We start from the raw sequence: 19,006 nt of genomic DNA, 5'->3' as shown, positions 1-19,006 counted from the left end.
GGTCTAAACTGTTGTTGTGTTCCTGGGAGAGTAATGAAGTGTCAGAGAGCAGTGTGAGCTCTCCTAGCATGATGAACGTGAAGCCTCTGTAAGTCTGTACTTGTAAAAAACTGAGTTTTCCTTCCTGTCTTCTCAGTGGGTGCACTGAAATACCCTTGTAGTGTTGTCCAGTGATAATATACAAACAGTAAGTGGGAGTTTCCTGCTAGTGAGAGAACATTTTTGACTGGAAAATACAGAGATCTGTTTCTTAATCAGGAAGTAATTTTACTGCTTTGTTTTCTCTGATTAGGTCAAGGGCAGAGATAGAACATGAGGCTCTCATTGATGGGAATCTTGCAACAGAAGCCAACCTGATCATTTTGGATACTCTAGAGATAGTTGTACAGGTGAGGTTGATAAGAAAATGCAGATATAATGGCATTACAGTCACCTGGCCAGGCAGTGCTTTGTTAAACAAAACCTCCCTGCTGCTCCTCGCTGCCTGAGTGCTGAGAGAGCTGTTCAGCTGCAGCAAGAAGGGGGGTTCCCAAACCTGCCTCAGATCATTGGGTTCCAGGTCAGCCTCTTGGGTCTGTGCTCAGCTCACTTTGTCCCTTGATTTCCTGGGCATGGGCTGGGAGCAGGCAGGAGGATACTTCCCAAATCTACCTCTGAGCTGCAGAGAGAGATCCAGGAATCACAAGGATTGTACTTTGTGCCTGAACAACCCAGCTAGAGCCCAGCTATGGGCTTGTCCTCTAGTAGAACAATGTCCCCAAAGGTCAGAGCCTCACTGGGAACAGAGAATCCCCATTCCACCTGCTTTATCCACGAATCAGGTGTTGCTCACCTGGGGGCTGGCTCAGAACGGGGCTGTTTCGCAGGCCCAGCTGAGTGGGTAATTTCCCTGTGCAAAGAGCATTTGGTCAGAGCTGTTTGCTCTCTCCCCCACACACAGGAGGTTCATTTTTCTCATGGAATCTTGGTTTCCCTTTGCAGACCGTGTCTGTGACGGAGTCCAAGGAGAGCATCCTCGGCGGGGTGCTCAAAGTGCTGCTGCACAGCATGGCCTGCAACCAAAGTGCCCTTTACCTCCAGCACTGCTTTGCCACACAGAGAGCTTTGGTCTCAAAGGTGAATCCCCTGGGGGGGCTGAAATCCACCCTGAGGGAGGAAGGCGCTGTTTCTTCTTTTGTATGGGCTCCCCTCCCCAAGCTGTTGTTATTTTGGGCAGTATCAATTTTCAGGCAGGGTAGCCTGGCTGGGTTTTCATGGGCAGTACCTGCATTTCTGCATTTTGGGGTTGGCTGCACCAAAAAGTGCAGCTCTCACAACCTGGGTGGGGTGTGGGTTCCTGCTGGCTGGCACTGAGTGGGAAGAGGCACCTGCTCAGTGGAGAGCACAAGGTACAGGTGGGGTTTAAGCTGGACAAATCTCACTTCAAATGGATTTGTTTCCCAGTTTCTGTAGGTGTGCTGGGAGAAGCTCTTAAGTTTTAAGCTTGAGTTTTTGGGAGTGATGTAAATCAGTGTGAGGGTGTAGATGTAGGAGCAAGTTGTGGGGGGAGGTAAAATGTGTTGCCTTCCAGTGCTGCCAGTTTTGCCTTACTGTAAAATGATTCACAGGAACATCACTCCCCTCAAAACAGGGATTGGGCTCCCTCTCATTCCAGTGTACCCTCATTGCTGCCTGTTTGTCCGAGTGTTCATTCCTGCCTGTCCAAGCACTGATTTCCTCCTGTGCTGTTTTCCAGTTCCCTGAGCTGCTGTTTGAGGAGGAGACAGAGCAATGTGCAGACCTGTGCCTGAGGCTCCTGAGGCACTGCAGCAGCAGCATCAGCACCATCAGGTCACATGCCAGTGCATCCCTGTACCTCCTCATGAGGCAGAACTTCGAGATTGGGAATGTGAGTCCCGCTGCTCTCCACTGGGTTGTTGCAGATAATGGGGTTGGGGGCTACTGGCTTTGGGTACTGTCCCCCACAGAACTGGGAGACACCTTGGTTCTGGGCCCAGGGATTGTGGGGGGATTGACAGCACCAAAGATAACGGGAATCCAGTTTTTAGACTTGACCAAACCAAAAGCAGCTGTCTGGGATCAAGGCTGTATCATGAGAGCATCATCCTGTCCAGGGTGTGTGAGAGGAGACCATGTGGAAGGAGATAACACTAACATATTTGCAGGAGAACCTTTACCTGGAACTAAATAATCATCAGGTTATGAAGTTTGGCAGCACCAGGTTTATTCTAATCACTGCTCTGAGACAGCCTTTCTAGCAAAACTTCAGTTTTCTTTTCTCTGTCAGGTCAGGAGGAGGGTGCCATGACCAAAGCACTGATACTGCACTGTCTCCAGGCTGCTGAAATACCATAACAACATCTCTGTTGCAGAACTTTGCCAGAGTGAAGATGCAGGTGACCATGTCCCTCTCATCCCTGGTGGGGACATCCCAGAACTTCAATGAAGAATTTCTGCGACGTTCCCTTAAGACTATTCTGACGTATGCTGAAGAAGATCTGGAACTTAGGGAGACAACATTTCCTGACCAGGTAAAAGACATAAACCACAAGACAAGTAATATGTAATTCATTAACAGGCTGTGCCTAAACCTCCATCTAGAACTGGAATTTGCATGCATTCCTTGAAAAGAGTTTGTTTTTTGTTTTTTTTAATCTTTTAGTCACATAAAACTCAGGTCTTTGATTACTTCTGACAAGATACAAACACTCAAAGATTCAGTGACCACGTTCCTCACATACCAGTGTGTAGCTCAATTCCCACTGCCAGTTCTTCACAACAGCTTGTTTTTCACAGGTCCAGGATTTAGTGTTCAACCTCCATATGATCCTGTCAGACACAGTTAAAATGAAGGAGCACCAGGAAGATCCAGAAATGCTGATTGACCTGATGTACAGGTAGAGTTGGCACTGTAGGCAGAGGAGATGTCAGTGTTCCATTTGCTTGAGCAAGGCTTGGTGCCTCCTGCACTCCTGGAGGTCTTGTGTTGCTGTGAGCTTTGATTGCTTGTTTTTCATTAGCAATTATTTTACTTTGAACTTAATCCTGTTTTAAACTGCTTGCCATGATCCCGTGTCACCTGAAAACAGCACAGCTACTGGCTGTTTAGATTTGGGGTCAGATGCTGCACATTTGGGCACTTGAAGGACTTGATTTTGGAGCAGTTTTGGGTCTCACTGCTCACAGACCCATATGTGACTGTCTATTGTGTTTGAATGTGGTGTTGATAGGTTTTGTTTGGCATCTAGGCAGCTTACCTTGGATAAAAGTAGTTTCATTCCCCAGCCATCCCTGGAAATCTCTTCCTGCACCTGAGTAGAGAGAACTCTCCCTGCTTGCTTCAGAGAAAACTTGGGGATCTTCCAGCACCTGCTTGCCCAAAAGGCTTTCTGGTGGTACATTCAATGGTCTCCCTATGCAAAAGATATTCCAGAGCCATATTAAGCTCCCAAGTGCCAAATTTCTGCACAAATGGCTCTGAAAGGCTTCTTAGAAGTCAGCAGAGGTTTTGTTGTAGGGAACCAGCCAGGTGTGCTCTGACTGTCCCACACCTTTGGATTGTTACCAGTCTCAGGTGAAACATGGGCTTTGGTCAAGAGCTTCAGCATCCCCCACTGCTCCCCCACCACTGACTGGCTCAAAAATCTGTAATTTAGGGTGACTTCCCATCTGTAGAGCTTCTTGTCTCAGGAAGAGACAGCACCGAGGGGGGTTGGTGTTTAAGCAGAAGGGACCAAATGTGGTGTGAAAAAACCATGCTGAAGGGCTGTGCTGGTTCAGAAGGAAAGGGAATGCAGTCACAGAGGGTTTCTCTTCCTTTAGGATTGCCAAGGGCTACCAGAATTCCCCCGACCTGCGGCTGACGTGGCTGCAGAACATGGCAGGGAAACACTCCGAGAGGAGCAACCACGCCGAGTCCGCCCAGTGCCTGGTGCACTCTGCAGCCCTGGTGGCCGAGTACCTGAGCATGCTGGAGGACAGGAAATACCTCCCTGTGGGCTGTGTTACATTTCAGGTGGGGATTATCCTCTCCAAGGGATTTTTGGGGTTTGCTGCTGAGGTACAAAGTGTCTCCATGTGCTGGGTGTTCTGTGCTTACATCCTGAAACCGTGCTCACTCTGTTGTGTGAATGAAATGCTGCTCTGTGAGAATAGAAATGTGTATTTTATTTATATGCTCTACAAAAATAGATGTATTTTATGTATATATACACACACTACAAAAATAGAAAGCTATATTTTACATATATACTCTACAAAAATAGAAAGCTGTATTTTATATATATATACTTCATGAAAATAGAAGGCCACCTTGGTAAAAATTCCAGGATTTGACTGCAAATCAGCTGGCTTTCAAAGTACTGAAAGTGTTGAGTGTTGTTTAAATTGAGTAAATGTATTTTAATCTCTCTCCTCAGAACATATCTTCCAATGTTTTGGAAGAGTCAGCAGTTTCTGATGATGTTGTGTCCCCAGACGAAGAAGGAATCTGTTCTGGGAAGTATTTTACAGAAGCTGGTCTGGTGGGATTGCTGGAACAGGCTGCAGCATCTTTCTCCATGGTAGAAGACTTTAATTTCTTTACCTCCCTTCTCCAGCAGCCTCACACTGCTGGGCAGTAGGAAGGAAAATGTTTTTTTCTCTTGAGTGTGTAATTGTATTGTAGATGCTTAATTTGCACTTGGAGTTCTGATTTAAGGCCTGTGGAGTAAACTGTGCCAAGGGTGGGATCTGGGAGCAAGAGGCCTTGATGTGTTCCCAGTGCCTTTCACCTCCTCACTGCACGTTTGGGAGTTCACAATGGGAAAAAAGACCATGGTGGTTTTCCCTCTCTTCAAAAAGAGTGGGATGAGAGCTCTGTGTGAGCAGAGTGGATGCACTGCCACCAGTGCATCCATCAGAGGCCAAGGAAAACAAGTGAATTAATTCCCACTACACAGTATGAAGTGTCATTCAGTGGGCTTAAGCACAAGCAGCAATAATTCCAGGGCAAAAACCAGGAATTCCTGCTAAACCACTCTGTACAGTGACTGCCCACATTGGGCTGGACCCACTCCATGAGAGAGATCCTAAGGATTTTCCAAAGTCCATCTCTCCTGGAGTGCCAGAAGTGGATGCAGAAGTCACACAGGCTGAAGATGTCCTGCACAGAAAAAGCTGTACTGTGCACTTAATCTTTTCCATATTTAATTCCCATAGATTTGGTTAGGATCCTGTTTAGCTTGTTGTGCTTTTGTGCCTGCATCCATCCAAAATATCCCAGGACTGGTTGTGTTAATGATCCTAATTACTAATAGCAAGGTGTAACACAGCAGGCTCTTGGTCTCAGGGGTAACTGAGGATTTTATTCCGTTTATCTCTGGGTACATTTTAAGAAAAGATGTGATTGCCCCACAATGGTGTCTCAGCCACCTTTTCATTTTGCAGTTTGATCATTTAAATGCTGTGTGTGTAATTCTGGCTGTTGAATTGATGGAGCAATCTGATGGGCCTTATTTTTGTAGGCTGGCATGTATGAAGCAGTTAATGAGGTTTACAAAGTCCTTATTCCTATTCATGAAGCCAACAGAGATGCCAAGAAGTTGTCTACAATTCATGGTAAACTGCAGGAAGCATTCAGCAAGATTGTTCACCAGGTAATGGCTTGAATTTTCAGCTGCAGGGTGAATTGTGAAGGGACTTCAAATGCTCAGTGCAAGGAAAATGATTCCAGGAGAATTGTCAAATGATGATCCACAGTAAATACAGGGATCATTAACAGGAGGTTTTATCCCTCTGGAATTTACCACGAGAGAACATCACATACCAAGTTTCGTTGTAACTTCAGAACTATCCAAGAGTTAAAAATTCCAGTTTATCCTTTCAGATGTTCTTTTAAACTGTGTTTTGCATGCTGGGAAAACCCACTGTACCTTGCCTTTAGCCTGGTAGGTAACATCCAGAAATGCTGGGGGGTTTATTTGTTTGTTCATGTGGTGGTTAAATAATTGAAAGAAGCTTTCTGAACTTGGATGGTGCAAAAGCCACCAGCTTTTAAGAGCTGGTGAGAGCCTGTCTGTGCTGGGCCAGAGGAGGCTGCTTTGGATGCATGATGACTTAGAACCATTGCAACCATTGCAGGGTTATTGCTGGTCATGTTTTGGCCTTTGAAACTCTTTTTTTGGTTTCTGTGACATGCCCTTTTTACTTTTTATCACACAGAGTACTGGCTGGGAGGTAGGTAACTCCATCTTAGTTAGCAAAGAACACTAATTGAGTTTCCAGATGACTCACGCCAACGCTTGCCCACATGTGCTAGTTGTGGGTATTTCTGTTGCTGTCTGCTGTTTAAAACAATTCATTAACCAAAGAAATACCAATAAACCATGGTTGTAGTAGGAATTTCTTCATAAGCAGCTGTAGGTAGTGCATGGATGCTGACGTGTTCCACTAATGAGGTTCTTTGGTGAATGAGCCACTGTATCATCACTAGTTTGTTTTTACAATTTGTTTATATTTCTTTCCATCAGCATTGACACAGAAAATCATCCCTCCATACCATATTTTCACCCCACCCACAGGGGTCGATTTAAGCACCAATGCTCAGAGGTACCAAACACAAACCTGGTTTGCTGCAGGTGCACCTTTGATCTCAGAGGAGAAACTCTTTCCTTCTGTTCTCAGTCAATTTATGTAGGGGTTTATCTGGCAGGAAAAGGGCTCAGTTGTGTTAACTGGGGCCAGATTTTCTGCCTGGGTTTTTGAGAAGGCTGTCTGCTCACAGTTCTGCAACACACACCATGAGAACCACGCTTTTGGGTTAAAAATGGACAAAGCAATTGATTAATCTGCAGGGCCAGTTTGACTCCAGCCCTAGTCCAGTTGGCACAGTGGGTACATGAGCATGGAGAAGTCTCAGAAAGCACTAAAAAGCTCTGTGAATATGATGTTATTTGTTTAGGCTTCATCTTTCCAGTTTCTCTCTGCTTTCTGTGGATCAGGCAGCTCATTTTGGGCCACCTCCTTCCAGGTTTCCACCACACACTGACTGAACTGAGGCTGCAACCAAACACCTTTGGTGTTGTGGGACATAATTTGGGCTGGTGATGTTTGCATGTCAGTTTTAATTCCAGCCTAGCAAAAAAAGGAAATGGAGCAGCTTAAAATAAACCCTGACACTTCAGGGCTGGCCCTGGAACTCGTCCCCTTGTCCCCACGGAAGGTCCAGGCAGACACAGCAGCACAGCAGAGAACCTGTCCTAGGTGTGGAAATTATGTAAATGTGTTCAAGCCAACAAGGCCTGTGAGCATCTATTTTATTATTCTGCCCCTAAATCGACCCCTGGAGAGACTCCTGCCATTGGTTATGATTCTAACACCACTTGGTCATGTTTTACTGCATGGTAAAAGACACCGTGGGTTCAGCTCTCGTCTGTCATCGTGCTCCTTCATTGCCACACTTTTTCTGACCTTTGTGCTTTGTAGCTTTCAGGTTTGTTGCATGTTTTGCCCTTTTTTTCTCCCTTATTTGAAATATTTTAATGGATGCTCACCCTTTTTTTTTTAATTTTAAAATTTATTTGCTGCCAATTTGCTGCTTGTTTGTTTTATGGAATTTCCCTAATTAAATACTTTCTGTTTTCTCCTCTATCGCCCTGGTTGCTGACCCTCCTCCCCACTCTTACTATTGTCTGTTGTGGTAAGTTCCTACTTGTGGAATTTTTTTTCCCTTTCTCTGCCCCTTTTCCCCCCACCTCCCCTTTTTGTTTTTTTTTTGTTTTGTTTTGTTTTACACTGTGGAACCCCCAATTTCATTTTAACAAAGAGCTATGCCAACAGCAGCACCCCCCTCATGGCACAACAAGTGTGGTGTTGCCAACTACAAGCATTGCAGTGTCCTGAGTCTGGCACCAAAGCATTCCTGAGCTCTCCTTAAACACACCAAGTGAAAGGCTTTGTGTGTTTATTCATGGAATAAATATTAAATTCATTCTGTTGGTTTGCTTTCCAGTTAAGAAAATTAAGAAAAAAATCTTTTCATACCACACCATAAGTATTTAAAAATGCTTTTTGAGCTGTGCAGGGGGAGGTTGTCAGTGAATAACAGGACTCAAGGAGCTGATGCTTTCCCAGAAAAAATCAGTATTGGAAAAACTTGTAGTAGTTGGCAGCACTGCAAAGGACCTTGGGTTAAAATTGAGCAGGAAAACAACAGTGCTGAGTTTGGTAAAGATGGTTGGATTCTGCATTTGGAAGGTGTTGCTTTTATTCCTACACCCCTCAGGCAGCTGCTGCTGTCTTGATGAAGGAAGCAGATGATCCCTCTTGCATCTGATTTATTTTTTTTTCCCCAAATCTTGTTGGCAAAGCTTTTTGTGTGCGTGCAAGAAATAACCCCAAAACTTTATTCCCAGCAATTTGGAAAGGTATTTACCATGCATAATAACAAATCATGAACCTTCATAAGTCATGGTGGCTGTTACCTGCTCTGCCAGTTGTGTGATGGCTATTCAGTGTTCACCTTCATTCTCTTCTCCTCCCAAAGTCCTATTATTTTTGATAAAATAATAGGAGATACGATGCTTTTAATAATTCCTCCCTCATACCTGCATTTTTAGCTCTTGCCAGAAACAAGACTATGGAGCATTAAGTTACTTGTTCAGTTTCCACTGCTGTGGTTGGGAGGTGGTTTGGTGTTGGCTGAGTTTCAGAGATCCCAGTACGGAGCCATCCCCTACCCCTAATGCCAGGCATGGAGCTGGGCTCTGCTCATCCCAGGGAACTGGCAGCTCCTGAGTGTCCCTGGGAGGCTTGGAGTGGTCTGGAGGTGTTTCTCCCAAATGGATTTGCTTCCATTCCCTTGCTTCCAGGCACAGCTTCCCAGCATGAGTCACATCAGGGGCTGACAGTGCTCCTCACTGCTGGCTCTTCTCCCTGGGATCCCTTTAACTGGGGTTCAGCATCTGGATTTACCAGGGAAAGCCAGGGTCTGCATGGGAATGACCTGGGAGCTGCCCTCACACAGGGACAGGGAATCTCACAGGGCTTCCCTGCAGCTCTGCCACTCCTGGGGCTCCCCAATACTCCAAAACTATTATTTTATGGATTTAGTAAAGGCCAGCAGAACTCCTTAGTGATTTATCCTGATCATCAGGCAGCATCCTCTTCCTCCCTTGTTATTTCTACCCTGCCTGTAACAAGGAGCTGCCTGGGCAGGTGTCCATGGCAAAAACTCAACCTGTAGGGATCTGGTTCTGCAGATGCTTCACACCCTGAAAACCCCTGGCCAAGGAAGAAGGAAAAAGCTCATTGATTAGAAATCAGTGTGTCCTCCACCCACCCTGTGCCAGGGTTGGGGCAGGATCCCACAAACTTCCCCGTGGAGCATGCCCAAACCTTGTGCTGGGTCTGGGGAGCTGATCCATGTGGCAGTTCCCCCCAGGCAGACAGGGAGTCATGGAATGGTTTGGGTTGGAAAGGATCTTAAAGAGCATCAGGTTCCAACCCCACCTTCTACCAGGTGCTGCCTTGGGAAGGACTTTGAGAAAGGAGCCCTGGAGTCAGAGCCTTTGGCCCGTGACAGTGAGATGGAAGCTGGAAATGCTGGGCATTGAGGGATTTTAGTGTGGATGATGTTATCCAGGCTTGTGGCTTTGAAAAGGTAGTGATGAGGAAAAAGGGTTCAGTAGCTCAATCCTGCATGGATCCAGAGGGAGGGGCCCTGGGCAAAGACAGGGAATCCAGGGAAATGGCCACATCCAGTAAAATAGCAATAGCTCTGCAGCTGGAGTTCCCACCCTGGGAGGGGCTCCTGGGATCCTGTGGTGAGATGAAACCCCTGGCAGTGGGGCTGGAGAAGAGCCCCTCTCTGGAAGAGGATTCCCAGAGGGACAGGCTAGAGCAGGGTCCAGGGAGCCTGGGCACAGCCAAGTGTTGCTTTTTTGGGATGAGGGCTGCTACTCACCCCAGGTGCCTTCAGGAGGGCAGAGCTCAGCTGTGAAGTGGAAGTTTTTGGACCTCAGGCACGTCCAGTGAGATGCTCCAGAATTTCCTCCAGCCAGGCCAAGGCAGTGGCTGGCCATGCCAGTGCTTTTTTCAGTCTGGAGTTTGCCTGAAGGGTTTTTTTAATTTTAGTTTGGTTTATTTGTCCTCTTTGCCTTCCATAGATTGTGTTCACCATCACCACAAGAGATCAGTTTTGCCATAGCAAAATACTAAAATAAAACCTGGCAGCCAGGACACCTGTAAGGGCTGTTTGAAGCCAAAATCTAGCCCAGCTCAGGGGCACTGAGTGTCCTAAACTGCATCCCACTTTGTCACGAGAGTAAAGGTGAACATTTTGGAGTTTCTTGCTGAAAGGCATCCCTGGTTTGTGCATGCAGCGTGAGTTCTTTAACAAAAGCAAGGTGTGTTTAATTTTTAAAGCATTTTTCTTCTCTCTGTTTCTCTCTCTTGATCAGATTTTCTCCGTTGCCTTTCCAGCAAAAAATCTTTCTTGTTTCTCTACTTTTGTTGCGTTTTGGGGCCAAATTCACCACTGGCTCCCCTGGAAGCAGGTACATGGCACAGGATTGCATCTGCTTTCACCAGGAGTGACTTTGGCCCTCTCTCCTAGACAGTTCCTAGAGAGTGTAACACCTCCCAGCTGAAATGCTGGTTAAAAAGCACTCGTGTGTGTGTGTGAGTGAACTGGTCATTGACTTGGGCCCAACCCTGCAATTCCTGGAGGGTGGATTTGGGGGGAATTGATGCTGGGTGATTCCAGGGGTGTCTGACCCCCCTGCAGGGTCTCTGCACAGGCTTTGGAGAGCCTCAGATAATGATCCCAACAGGGATTTACCTTTGGCTGCCTCTCAGAGACATCTGATGCTTCTTAAACTGAAAGAGAATAGATTTAGATGGGATATTGGGAAGGAATTCTTCCCTGTGAGGGTGGTGAGTCTCAGGTTCCCAGAGAAGCTGTGGCTGCCCCTGGATCCCTGGCAGTGCCCTAAGCCAGGCTGGATGGGGCTTGGAGCACCCTGGGATAGTGGAAGGTGTCCCTGCCCATGGCAGGGGTGGCACTGGATGGGCTTTAAGGTCCCTTCCAACCCAAACCATTCCATAATTCCATGCTGGCACCTCCAGGCTCCTCCTGGGTTGGGAGAAGTCATTGCAGGGTTGGGCTAATGGTCGTAACTGATCCATGTAATTCCATGTTAGTTTATAATTCTGTTGTGGTGTTTGCTGCTAAATGCATCCATGCTGAGTTCCAGGTGTGTTTTTTTCTTTCTCTTCTTTCTTTCTGATTTTTTTCCCTTGTTTTTTAATTTCTTTTCATTTTGCATAAATTCAGGAGCCTGCCTGCAGCTGTGCTTGGGGGTGTGCATGTCCCCACCCTGAAATAACCTCTTGTTTCTCCATCCCTAGGATGGAAAGAGGATGTTTGGCACCTACTTCCGAGTTGGTTTTTATGGAACTAAGTTTGGAGACCTGGATGAGCAAGAGTTTGTTTACAAGGAGCCTGCAATAACCAAGTTGGCTGAAATCTCCCATCGGCTGGAGGTGAGAGGGTTTAACTGGAAGTTTAACTGGTTTCCATCAGTTGTTTCACAGGAGCAGCCCCTTGGAAAAGCAGTTTGGGTGTCCCAGAGCTGGGGCTAGTATCTCCTGTCCTCCTGCTGCTGCCACCTCTGCGGGAGGAGAGGAATTCTCTGATCAGGGAAAGGTTCTTCTTGAGAACTTGTGGTGTTTCCAGTATCTTCTTCATCCAGTAGGGTCTTTCCAAGGCATAAGCTGAGTCTGTGTTAGTCTCTTCTTTATCTTCTGGTTTCTGCAAAATGTCCTTGTGGTCCATAAATTCTACATTCCAGATGTCCAACCTCAACAATCCCTCTCTCTCTCCCAGGCTTGTTCATTGAAGCATAGCAGAGTTAGTTTATCAAAACTTAAAGCTTCATTAATTTTCCCAGGCTGTGCTCCCACAGAAGTAGGTTATGACATCTTTGCAAAATGCTAGCTAAGAGTAATTTAAGAATAACACACTATTTATAATTAATATATATATATGTTATGCTTAAACCAATTCATTTCAAAGTTAATTAAAACCATTAACTAAAATGATTACAAAGTTCTATCATTTCCAGCACCAGTGGATGCCAAACTGACCCATTTTAGTTGCTCACAGACACAAAACAAACCCAAATGCCTTGTTCAGAACCAGGCACTGTTGGAAAGCTCTCCTGCTTTCCAGGACTTGTTTTCTCTCGTTGCCTCTGGAATGTGACTGTTGGAATTTTCCTGGGCTCAGCAGATCACATTCAGTGAAAGGCATGTGGAGCTTCGCCTCCCCTGAATGTGCCTTTGTCCCCCAGCCTCCATCAGGGCTGCATTTGATGTTTGCTTTCAGTTGCTTTCTTCTTGATTGTAGGGATTTTATGGAGAACGGTTTGGGGAAGATGTTCTGGAAGTGATCAAGGACTCAAACCCTGTGGACAAATGTAAACTTGATCCCAACAAGGTAATGGCACAAGTGCAGGTGTAGAACAGGTCCTGAATGGGTGAAAATGTAGTGGGACAAAATCTCCCTTGAATTTCACCACGTGGGCAACAAAATCCATGTGCTGAGCATCTTGTGGCTGCTTGGGAGGAGAGTTTGGGAAGATCCAGCACAGGGATGGAGAATTGGCCACTCCCTTCCCTGCCGTGGTAGTGGTGGGTGGGAAGGAAGGGAGGAGGTTGAAGGACAGAGGCCTGGGCTGTGTTGGCCTTTCTCTGCTGGGTGCAAGGAAGGAGGGGCTGTGCCATTCCCTGGCTTTTGTGCAGCTCCAGCATTTTGTCACCCTTGTGCCACGTGCTTTATGTGTAGCAGGAAGAGCAGGAGCAGGCCTGGGAAACAGGACTGTGGCTTGGGGCAGGAAAGGGTTTAGATTGGATATTGGGAAGAAATTCTTCATTGTGAGGTGGCAAGGCCCTGGCACAGGTTGCCCAAAGAAGCTGTGGCTGCCCATCCCTGGAAGTGTCCCAGGCTAGGTTGGAGCAACCTGGGACAGTGGAAGGTGTCCCTGTCCGTGGTGGGGGTGGACTGGATGGGCTTTAAGCTCCCTTCCAACCCAAAGCATTCCATGATGTGAAGGGCAGGAGAGGGGAAGGACAGCGAGCTGTGCTTTACCCAGCCCACAAACTGAGCGTTCCCAGCACCGCGCTCCCTCCGGTGTCAGTGGGGTCCTCAAAGGCAAAACCCAGCCGTAGCTGGTTTGTCCAGTGGTGGCGTTGGGAAGACACAGATCCAGCAGGGACAGTGCAGCTGAGGAGCACATTCCCTGCTGTCCCTGCAGGCCTACATCCAGATCACATACGTGGAGCCCTACTTCGACACGTACGAGATGAAGGACAGGATCACCTACTTCGACAAGAACTACAACCTGCGGCGCTTCATGTACTGCACGCCCTTCACGCTGGACGGCCGCGCCCACGGCGACCTGCACGAGCAGTTCAAGCGCAAGACCATCCTCACCACCTCCCACGCCTTCCCCTACATCAAAACCAGGATCAACGTCATCCATAAGGAGGAGGTGAGGCCGGAGCCTGGGGGGGAGCAGTGCCCAGCGCTGCACGGTGCAGGAGGCTCCTTCAGCTCCAGTTCAAGCATGCCCTAGGAGCTTCGGAGTTCCTAGGAACTTCTCGCTGTTCCTGTTCAAGCCAAACTAAGCCCAGACTGATCTAAGGATGCATCTGCCCCACCACCTCCAGACCTGGTACATGCAGGGTTCTTGGAGAGCTCTGCAGGCTGGGTTGGATTGGGCTTGGAGCAGCCTGGTCTAGGGAAGGTGTGTCCTGCCTGTGGTGAGGGTGGAGTGGGGGGAGCTTTAACATCCCTTCCAACCCAACCATTCCATGATTCTTTGATAATGGAGGTTGTGTTCATTTCCCAAGGGTGGACAGGGTGGGCAGATGTGGTCACTGGGACGCTGTGAACGGTGCTCAGGGACTGGCAGTGCTGGAGTCCTGCAGTGACCCAAAGGGGCACAAGTGCCACTCAGAAAAATCTCAGACAGCTCTGGAGCACCCAGAAACACTTTTAAAAATCAAACCTTTTCTTGATGCCACTGAACCAAGATGATGCATTTCTGAAGTCCTGTCAGTCCTGTTGGTGTCCTCCACCTCTTTGTGGTGCCACCCCACTGGGACCTGGGTGTTCCTTAAGATCTGTGCCCGGTTGCCAAGCTCAGACATAATAAAAATCCTGTTCTGGCTTCTTGCTTAGATCATTTTGACCCCCATCGAAGTTGCCATCGAGGACATGCAGAAGAAAACACAGGAATTGGCTTTTGCCACCCACCAAGACCCTGCAGACCCCAAGATGCTGCAGATGGTGCTGCAGGGATCAGTAGGTACCACAGTGAATCAGGTGAGGATCACTGTCCCAGCTGGATCTCTGGGAGCGCACAGCCTCGGGCCCTGTTTCTTAATTCCCTTGGAATTTTTTCCCTGTTGAGTCTGTGGGATGTTTAAGGTCACTGGTAGGTCCAGGCCAGCTGTCCTCAGTGATTTTGCTGTATGAGTCCAGAAAATGTGGAAAGTGGCTGGGAAGAAACATCCCTCCCTCAGTTACTGCTCCTTCCTGGCACTTGCAATTGTTTCTGCCTGCTCCTCTTCCCTCCAAGTTTCATTGCCTTCCTTTTGTTAGCCAGGCTCTGCAGGATTGTGTCCTGCTGTGGGTTTCCAACAAAATGGAAAGCAGTGGAGAAAAACTGAGGAAAAGCTGAAGGAGCCTGAGTGAAGCACAGTGCACAAGCTGGAAAAAAATCAGCTGGAGTTCTGAGTGCTGGGTTGAGTTTGCAGTGCTGGCAAACACTCCCTGGCTCCATCTGCATTGTTTAAACTTTGCCGTAGTAGTGAGTTGAGCAAACGTTGTCAGGAGTCCTTATAAAGGCAAACAAATGGAGAATCTGTGCAGTTTCTCACACTGCTTTCCAAAAGCAGAGTTTTAAATAAAACAAAGCAAGGCCTGAAAGAGACTCAGTTGTCACTGAGGTTGGTGATTTACATCAGATTTCCCAGCTGCAGCTCTTCAGGATGTTTTGTGTAAGGAAATGTGTTTTGTGGATGTTTTCTATGTGGCTGAACTTTCTCCAGCGATTGGATATGACAGACAGTTTCCAGAAACTCACTTTGCCCCTTCTTCTCCTAAAGGGACCATTAGAAGTTGCACAAGTTTTCTTGTCTGAAATCCCCAACGACCCAAAGCTCTTCAGACACCACAACAAACTCCGGCTCTGTTTCAAGGACTTCACAAAAAGGTATGGAAAGGGTCCCCAAGGCACCTGCCAGCTGCAGTGGCTGCTGCCACCCCAGGCAGGGGCACGTGCAGTGACACTGGGCTGTCCTGGTGTCCCCCACCTGCCCAGGTTCCATGTGCAGCTCATTCCTCCATGTGAAGCCCAGTCCTTCCCTGTTGGTGCTGCTGCTCCGTGGCTGCAGGGGCTTTGCTGTTTATCAGGAAGGAATTGGTGATCCTAGCTCAGTTGTGAAGTGTCCCAGGAATCACAACAGGCTACGCTGGCACAGTGAACTCCCAGCCTGGCAGGGTCAGGAGGATCTGCTGGACTGACCAGGAGATGAAATTTCCTTCTGAAGTGAATTTCTCCAAGCAGAGTGGAGAGGTGCTGGCACAATTCCCCAGAGAAATGTGCTGGCTGCTCTACTTTCCTGGAGTCATGCAAACTGCAGGCTCAGTCCAGCATCTTTCACAAGCACCAAGAAATTAAAATAAACACCAAAACAATTGAAATTAAAATGTTGTAAGCAAATAGATCCAGTGGCAGCATAGTTTTCCCCTATGAAATAAATGGCTTTGCTGATACAGTTGTTTTCGTACCCTTTATTTAAATTGCATCTTTGCAAGCAGAAGAGTTCCTGACGAACATCCCAGGCTGCTATTTCTTAATCCCTCCTGATTCCATCCATCTTTAAATCCACTGGGACTGGAAGTGGCTCTGTGGAGATGGGCTTTTCATTTCTCTTCAGAGAGGATAAATGTAACTGGACAGTAAAGGACAATAACAAAGGAGTTGTCACTCTGGGAGTGAAATGGAAGTTGGAGATGTGACTCCCTCTCCTTGCCCCTGGACACCAGGTGGTTCAGCTGAGCCTTGATTACCAAAAGACACGATAAAGGATATTCCCTGTGATCCCAGAGGGACAGCATGGATGTTTTTGTACTATTGGAGTAACAAACCTGGAGCAAGGGCGTGTTTCTGTGTGCCCAGCTCTCACAGGGTTTTTGTTTTCCAGGTGTGAGGATGCCCTGAGGAAGAACAAGAGCCTGATCGGGCCGGACCAGAAGGAATATCAGCGGGAGCTGGAGCGCAACTACCACCGGCTCAAGGAGGCTCTGCAGCCCCTGATCAACAGGAAGATCCCGCAGCTCTACAAGGCAGTGCTGCCCGTCACGTGCCACAGGTGCATATTTGGGGTTCCTCTCGGGGCACAGAGAAGGAGGGTGTGAAACTGTGGGGTCTGAACTTCTCAGGATCCTGCGCCATCCGTTTGTTTTCAGTCCTGGCTCTTTTGGCTGAGCCCATCCCTTTTCCCTTCTGTCCCTCCTGAGAGCACATTCCCTTCCCAGCAGCTGTGGTAGGTGGTGTTTGCAATGTTCCTTTTGTTCCTCAGCTGTGACAGTTGGTTTTTTTATTTGTTTCCATCCTGCATCCCATTCTTTTTAGATGCAAAACCACCCTCAGTGTGGCAGGACTTTATTCCCAGTGAAACTGGGATCAGACACTCCAGGGGGAAAAATTGTTGGTGTCTTCTGTGCTGAAAGACCGGGAAGCTGGAGACTGGGTTTTGTGTAAAAACTCCAGTGGGGATCACAGGATCACAGAAGGGTTTGGGTTGGAAAGACCTTAAACATCACCTAGTCCCACCCCCTGCCGTGGGCAGGGACACCTTCCACCAGAGCTGGGTGCTCCAACCTGGTCTGGAAAAATTCCAGGGATGGGGCGACCAAAACCTCCCTGGGCAGGTCGTGGATGAGCAGGTGGAATTTGGGTACAGCCACTTTCCAGCCAGGCTGTGGCTCCCGGGACAGGAACAGAGGTGGTTCCCTGCAGGAACCCTCCATGGAATCTGTGACTTGGGCACCCCTGTGGAGTTCCCTGGCAGCAGGGCAAGGCTGGATGTCTGTGGAGCTGACCTGAGGTGGTTTCTGGCTGTGAGTGCTGCAGGGAGGTGCCCTTCCTTCCCTGCCCAGCATTGGGATGCTCTGAGCTCTCCCCAGGTCATGCACTGTGTCCCAGCTGTTCCCTGGCAGCTTTTCCTGGCTGGGATGGTGGGAATAGCAGTACTTTCCTCCCCACCAGTGCCTGTGGTGTGGTAATTCTTACCTAATCTTGTGAAAATCAGCCTGTGCAGGCAGCCTAATACAGGTATGACATAAAATATCCTGAAAGTCATAGAATATCCTGAGCTGGAAGGGGCCCACAAGGATCATCGAGTCCAACTCCAAGTATTCCTGGCAAAATCCACTTTAGGGATGTATTTGAAATTCAGATTTAAATAGGATTTCAGTTGTGCAGATGGTTTGTGCTGCTTCTCCGTGTACTTTTATCAGTTTTCTGGGCAGTTGGATGATCCCAAACCCAAACCCAAACCCAAACCCAATCCACTGGAAAAACAACGAGTTTTAATGCCAGTGGACTTAGTTTTTGTAGTAACCAGCTCTAGGAGATACTGGAAATCAATTCAGAGTCATTCATCTGCTGAGGCTTCTTATTTCACCATGGAAAATCTGAGCTCATCATTGTATTTTCTCTCCCTCAGAGACTCCTTCAGCAGGATGAGCCTTCGCAAAATGGAAATCTAAACGAGTTAAAAACCAAAAAAAAAAAAAAAAAGCACTTAAAAAATTAAGGTTTTGAAAAGAAAAAGAGCCTTGTTATCAGCGCTGGGAATCAAAGAAGTTTTATTGTGAAATAAAACTTGGACTTCATCCTGGACATCCCACACACCTCTTCCTCCATCAAAGTGTTCAGTGGCCAAAAAATCATTCTGAATTGTCAAATGTAGACTTCTCAATGTTTGGAAAAAAAAAAAAAATCATGGCAGTGGTATCCAGAGTATTGGTGATGAGCTGTAAACTTATCCTGTTTTTTAAGGCATTTTTATGACTCAAAGGTACACTAAACGCATTTACCTTTATTTATAGCATTACCTAATGTTAAATTTATTTACTTTTAGTTCCTATATTTAATTTATATTAGGAGCATACGCAAATGCATTTTGGAAGTTTTTAATGTAGTGATGATGATGGTTATTTTGATGGTACTATTAAATATGTGAATGTTTACACTTTAATTCCCTGTGCATTGGACTTCAGGGCTCAGCATCCTTGGGGAAAAGGTTCAGAGCAAGGTAAGTCATGGTAACATTAATTAACCAAGTGGTGATTGTTTATTATCCCTGTTCTTTTGCTGCAAACAAAAATAACTCCATCTGCAGCCAGCAGCAGATGGAGGGACAGCTTGGTACCTCTTCAGCTCCTTCAGTCCATGAGGTGGTTTCAGCTTCACTTCTGTGTGTTCATGGCCATCTCCAGCAGCTGGGAAGTCCCAGCATCTCCTCATCCTTTGGAATTAGCAGTGTCCATGGAACTAAACTGATCTAGTGTCCATTTTTTAATTTAAAGCCTAATTTTGTGGGGAAAAAGAACCTAAAATGGTACCACAGTTTAAAAGGGTGCATAGAAAACATTCTTTGCATTGCTGTTTATGTGAAGAAAGATGTGTTTTGCAGCAGATATTTTGGGGTCTTAACACAGAACTTCGAGGAAACATCAGATTTGGAGCTGAGTCCACAACTCCTAAATCTTCTCCTTAATAGTTTTCCTCTCTGTGGTGAATGAAGTCCCCTGGAAGAGGTGGTATGTGATTAAACACACTTATTCTCTCTCCATAAATAGCTAATCTGCATAAAAATACAGATATACACACAAAACCTGAATTTGATAAACATACTCTATAAAAAGGAGGAAAAATGGGTTTATACA

General features: G+C 47.0%; 1 protein-coding gene across 5 annotated transcripts in view; it reads left to right on the top strand.

Annotated features, from left to right (window-relative positions):
- DOCK7 (dedicator of cytokinesis 7) overlaps positions 1 to 18,315 on the top strand; it is a 93,462-nt gene extending 75,147 nt beyond the window's left edge. For 2 of the 5 annotated variants that reach the window (XM_069023570.1, XM_069023575.1), the window contains 16 exons: positions 293 to 389; positions 982 to 1,116; positions 1,736 to 1,888; positions 2,373 to 2,531; positions 2,797 to 2,897; positions 3,823 to 4,015; positions 4,419 to 4,562; positions 5,505 to 5,636; positions 6,202 to 6,216; positions 11,398 to 11,523; positions 12,389 to 12,478; positions 13,296 to 13,532; positions 14,225 to 14,368; positions 15,154 to 15,260; positions 16,255 to 16,422; positions 17,782 to 18,315. In XM_069023570.1, the coding sequence (XP_068879671.1) occupies positions 293 to 389; positions 982 to 1,116; positions 1,736 to 1,888; positions 2,373 to 2,531; positions 2,797 to 2,897; positions 3,823 to 4,015; positions 4,419 to 4,562; positions 5,505 to 5,636; positions 6,202 to 6,216; positions 11,398 to 11,523; positions 12,389 to 12,478; positions 13,296 to 13,532; positions 14,225 to 14,368; positions 15,154 to 15,260; positions 16,255 to 16,422; positions 17,782 to 17,824 (2,044 nt within the window). In that variant the 3' untranslated portion in view covers positions 17,825 to 18,315. Of the gene's footprint in view, positions 1 to 292; positions 390 to 981; positions 1,117 to 1,735; positions 1,889 to 2,372; positions 2,532 to 2,796; positions 2,898 to 3,822; positions 4,016 to 4,418; positions 4,563 to 5,504; positions 5,637 to 6,201; positions 6,217 to 11,388; positions 11,524 to 12,388; positions 12,479 to 13,295; positions 13,533 to 14,224; positions 14,369 to 15,153; positions 15,261 to 16,254; positions 16,423 to 17,781 lie in introns of all 5 variants that reach the window. The other 3 variants (XM_069023576.1, XM_069023571.1, XM_069023572.1) reach the window with 2 other exon arrangements.
- Positions 18,316 to 19,006: the final 691 nt, after the last annotated feature.

Source organism: Aphelocoma coerulescens, chromosome 8 (genome assembly GCF_041296385.1).
Source record: "Aphelocoma coerulescens isolate FSJ_1873_10779 chromosome 8, UR_Acoe_1.0, whole genome shotgun sequence".
Classification (NCBI taxonomy): Eukaryota; Metazoa; Chordata; class Aves; order Passeriformes; family Corvidae; genus Aphelocoma; species Aphelocoma coerulescens.
This window is presented reverse-complemented; position numbering and strand designations above follow the sequence as displayed.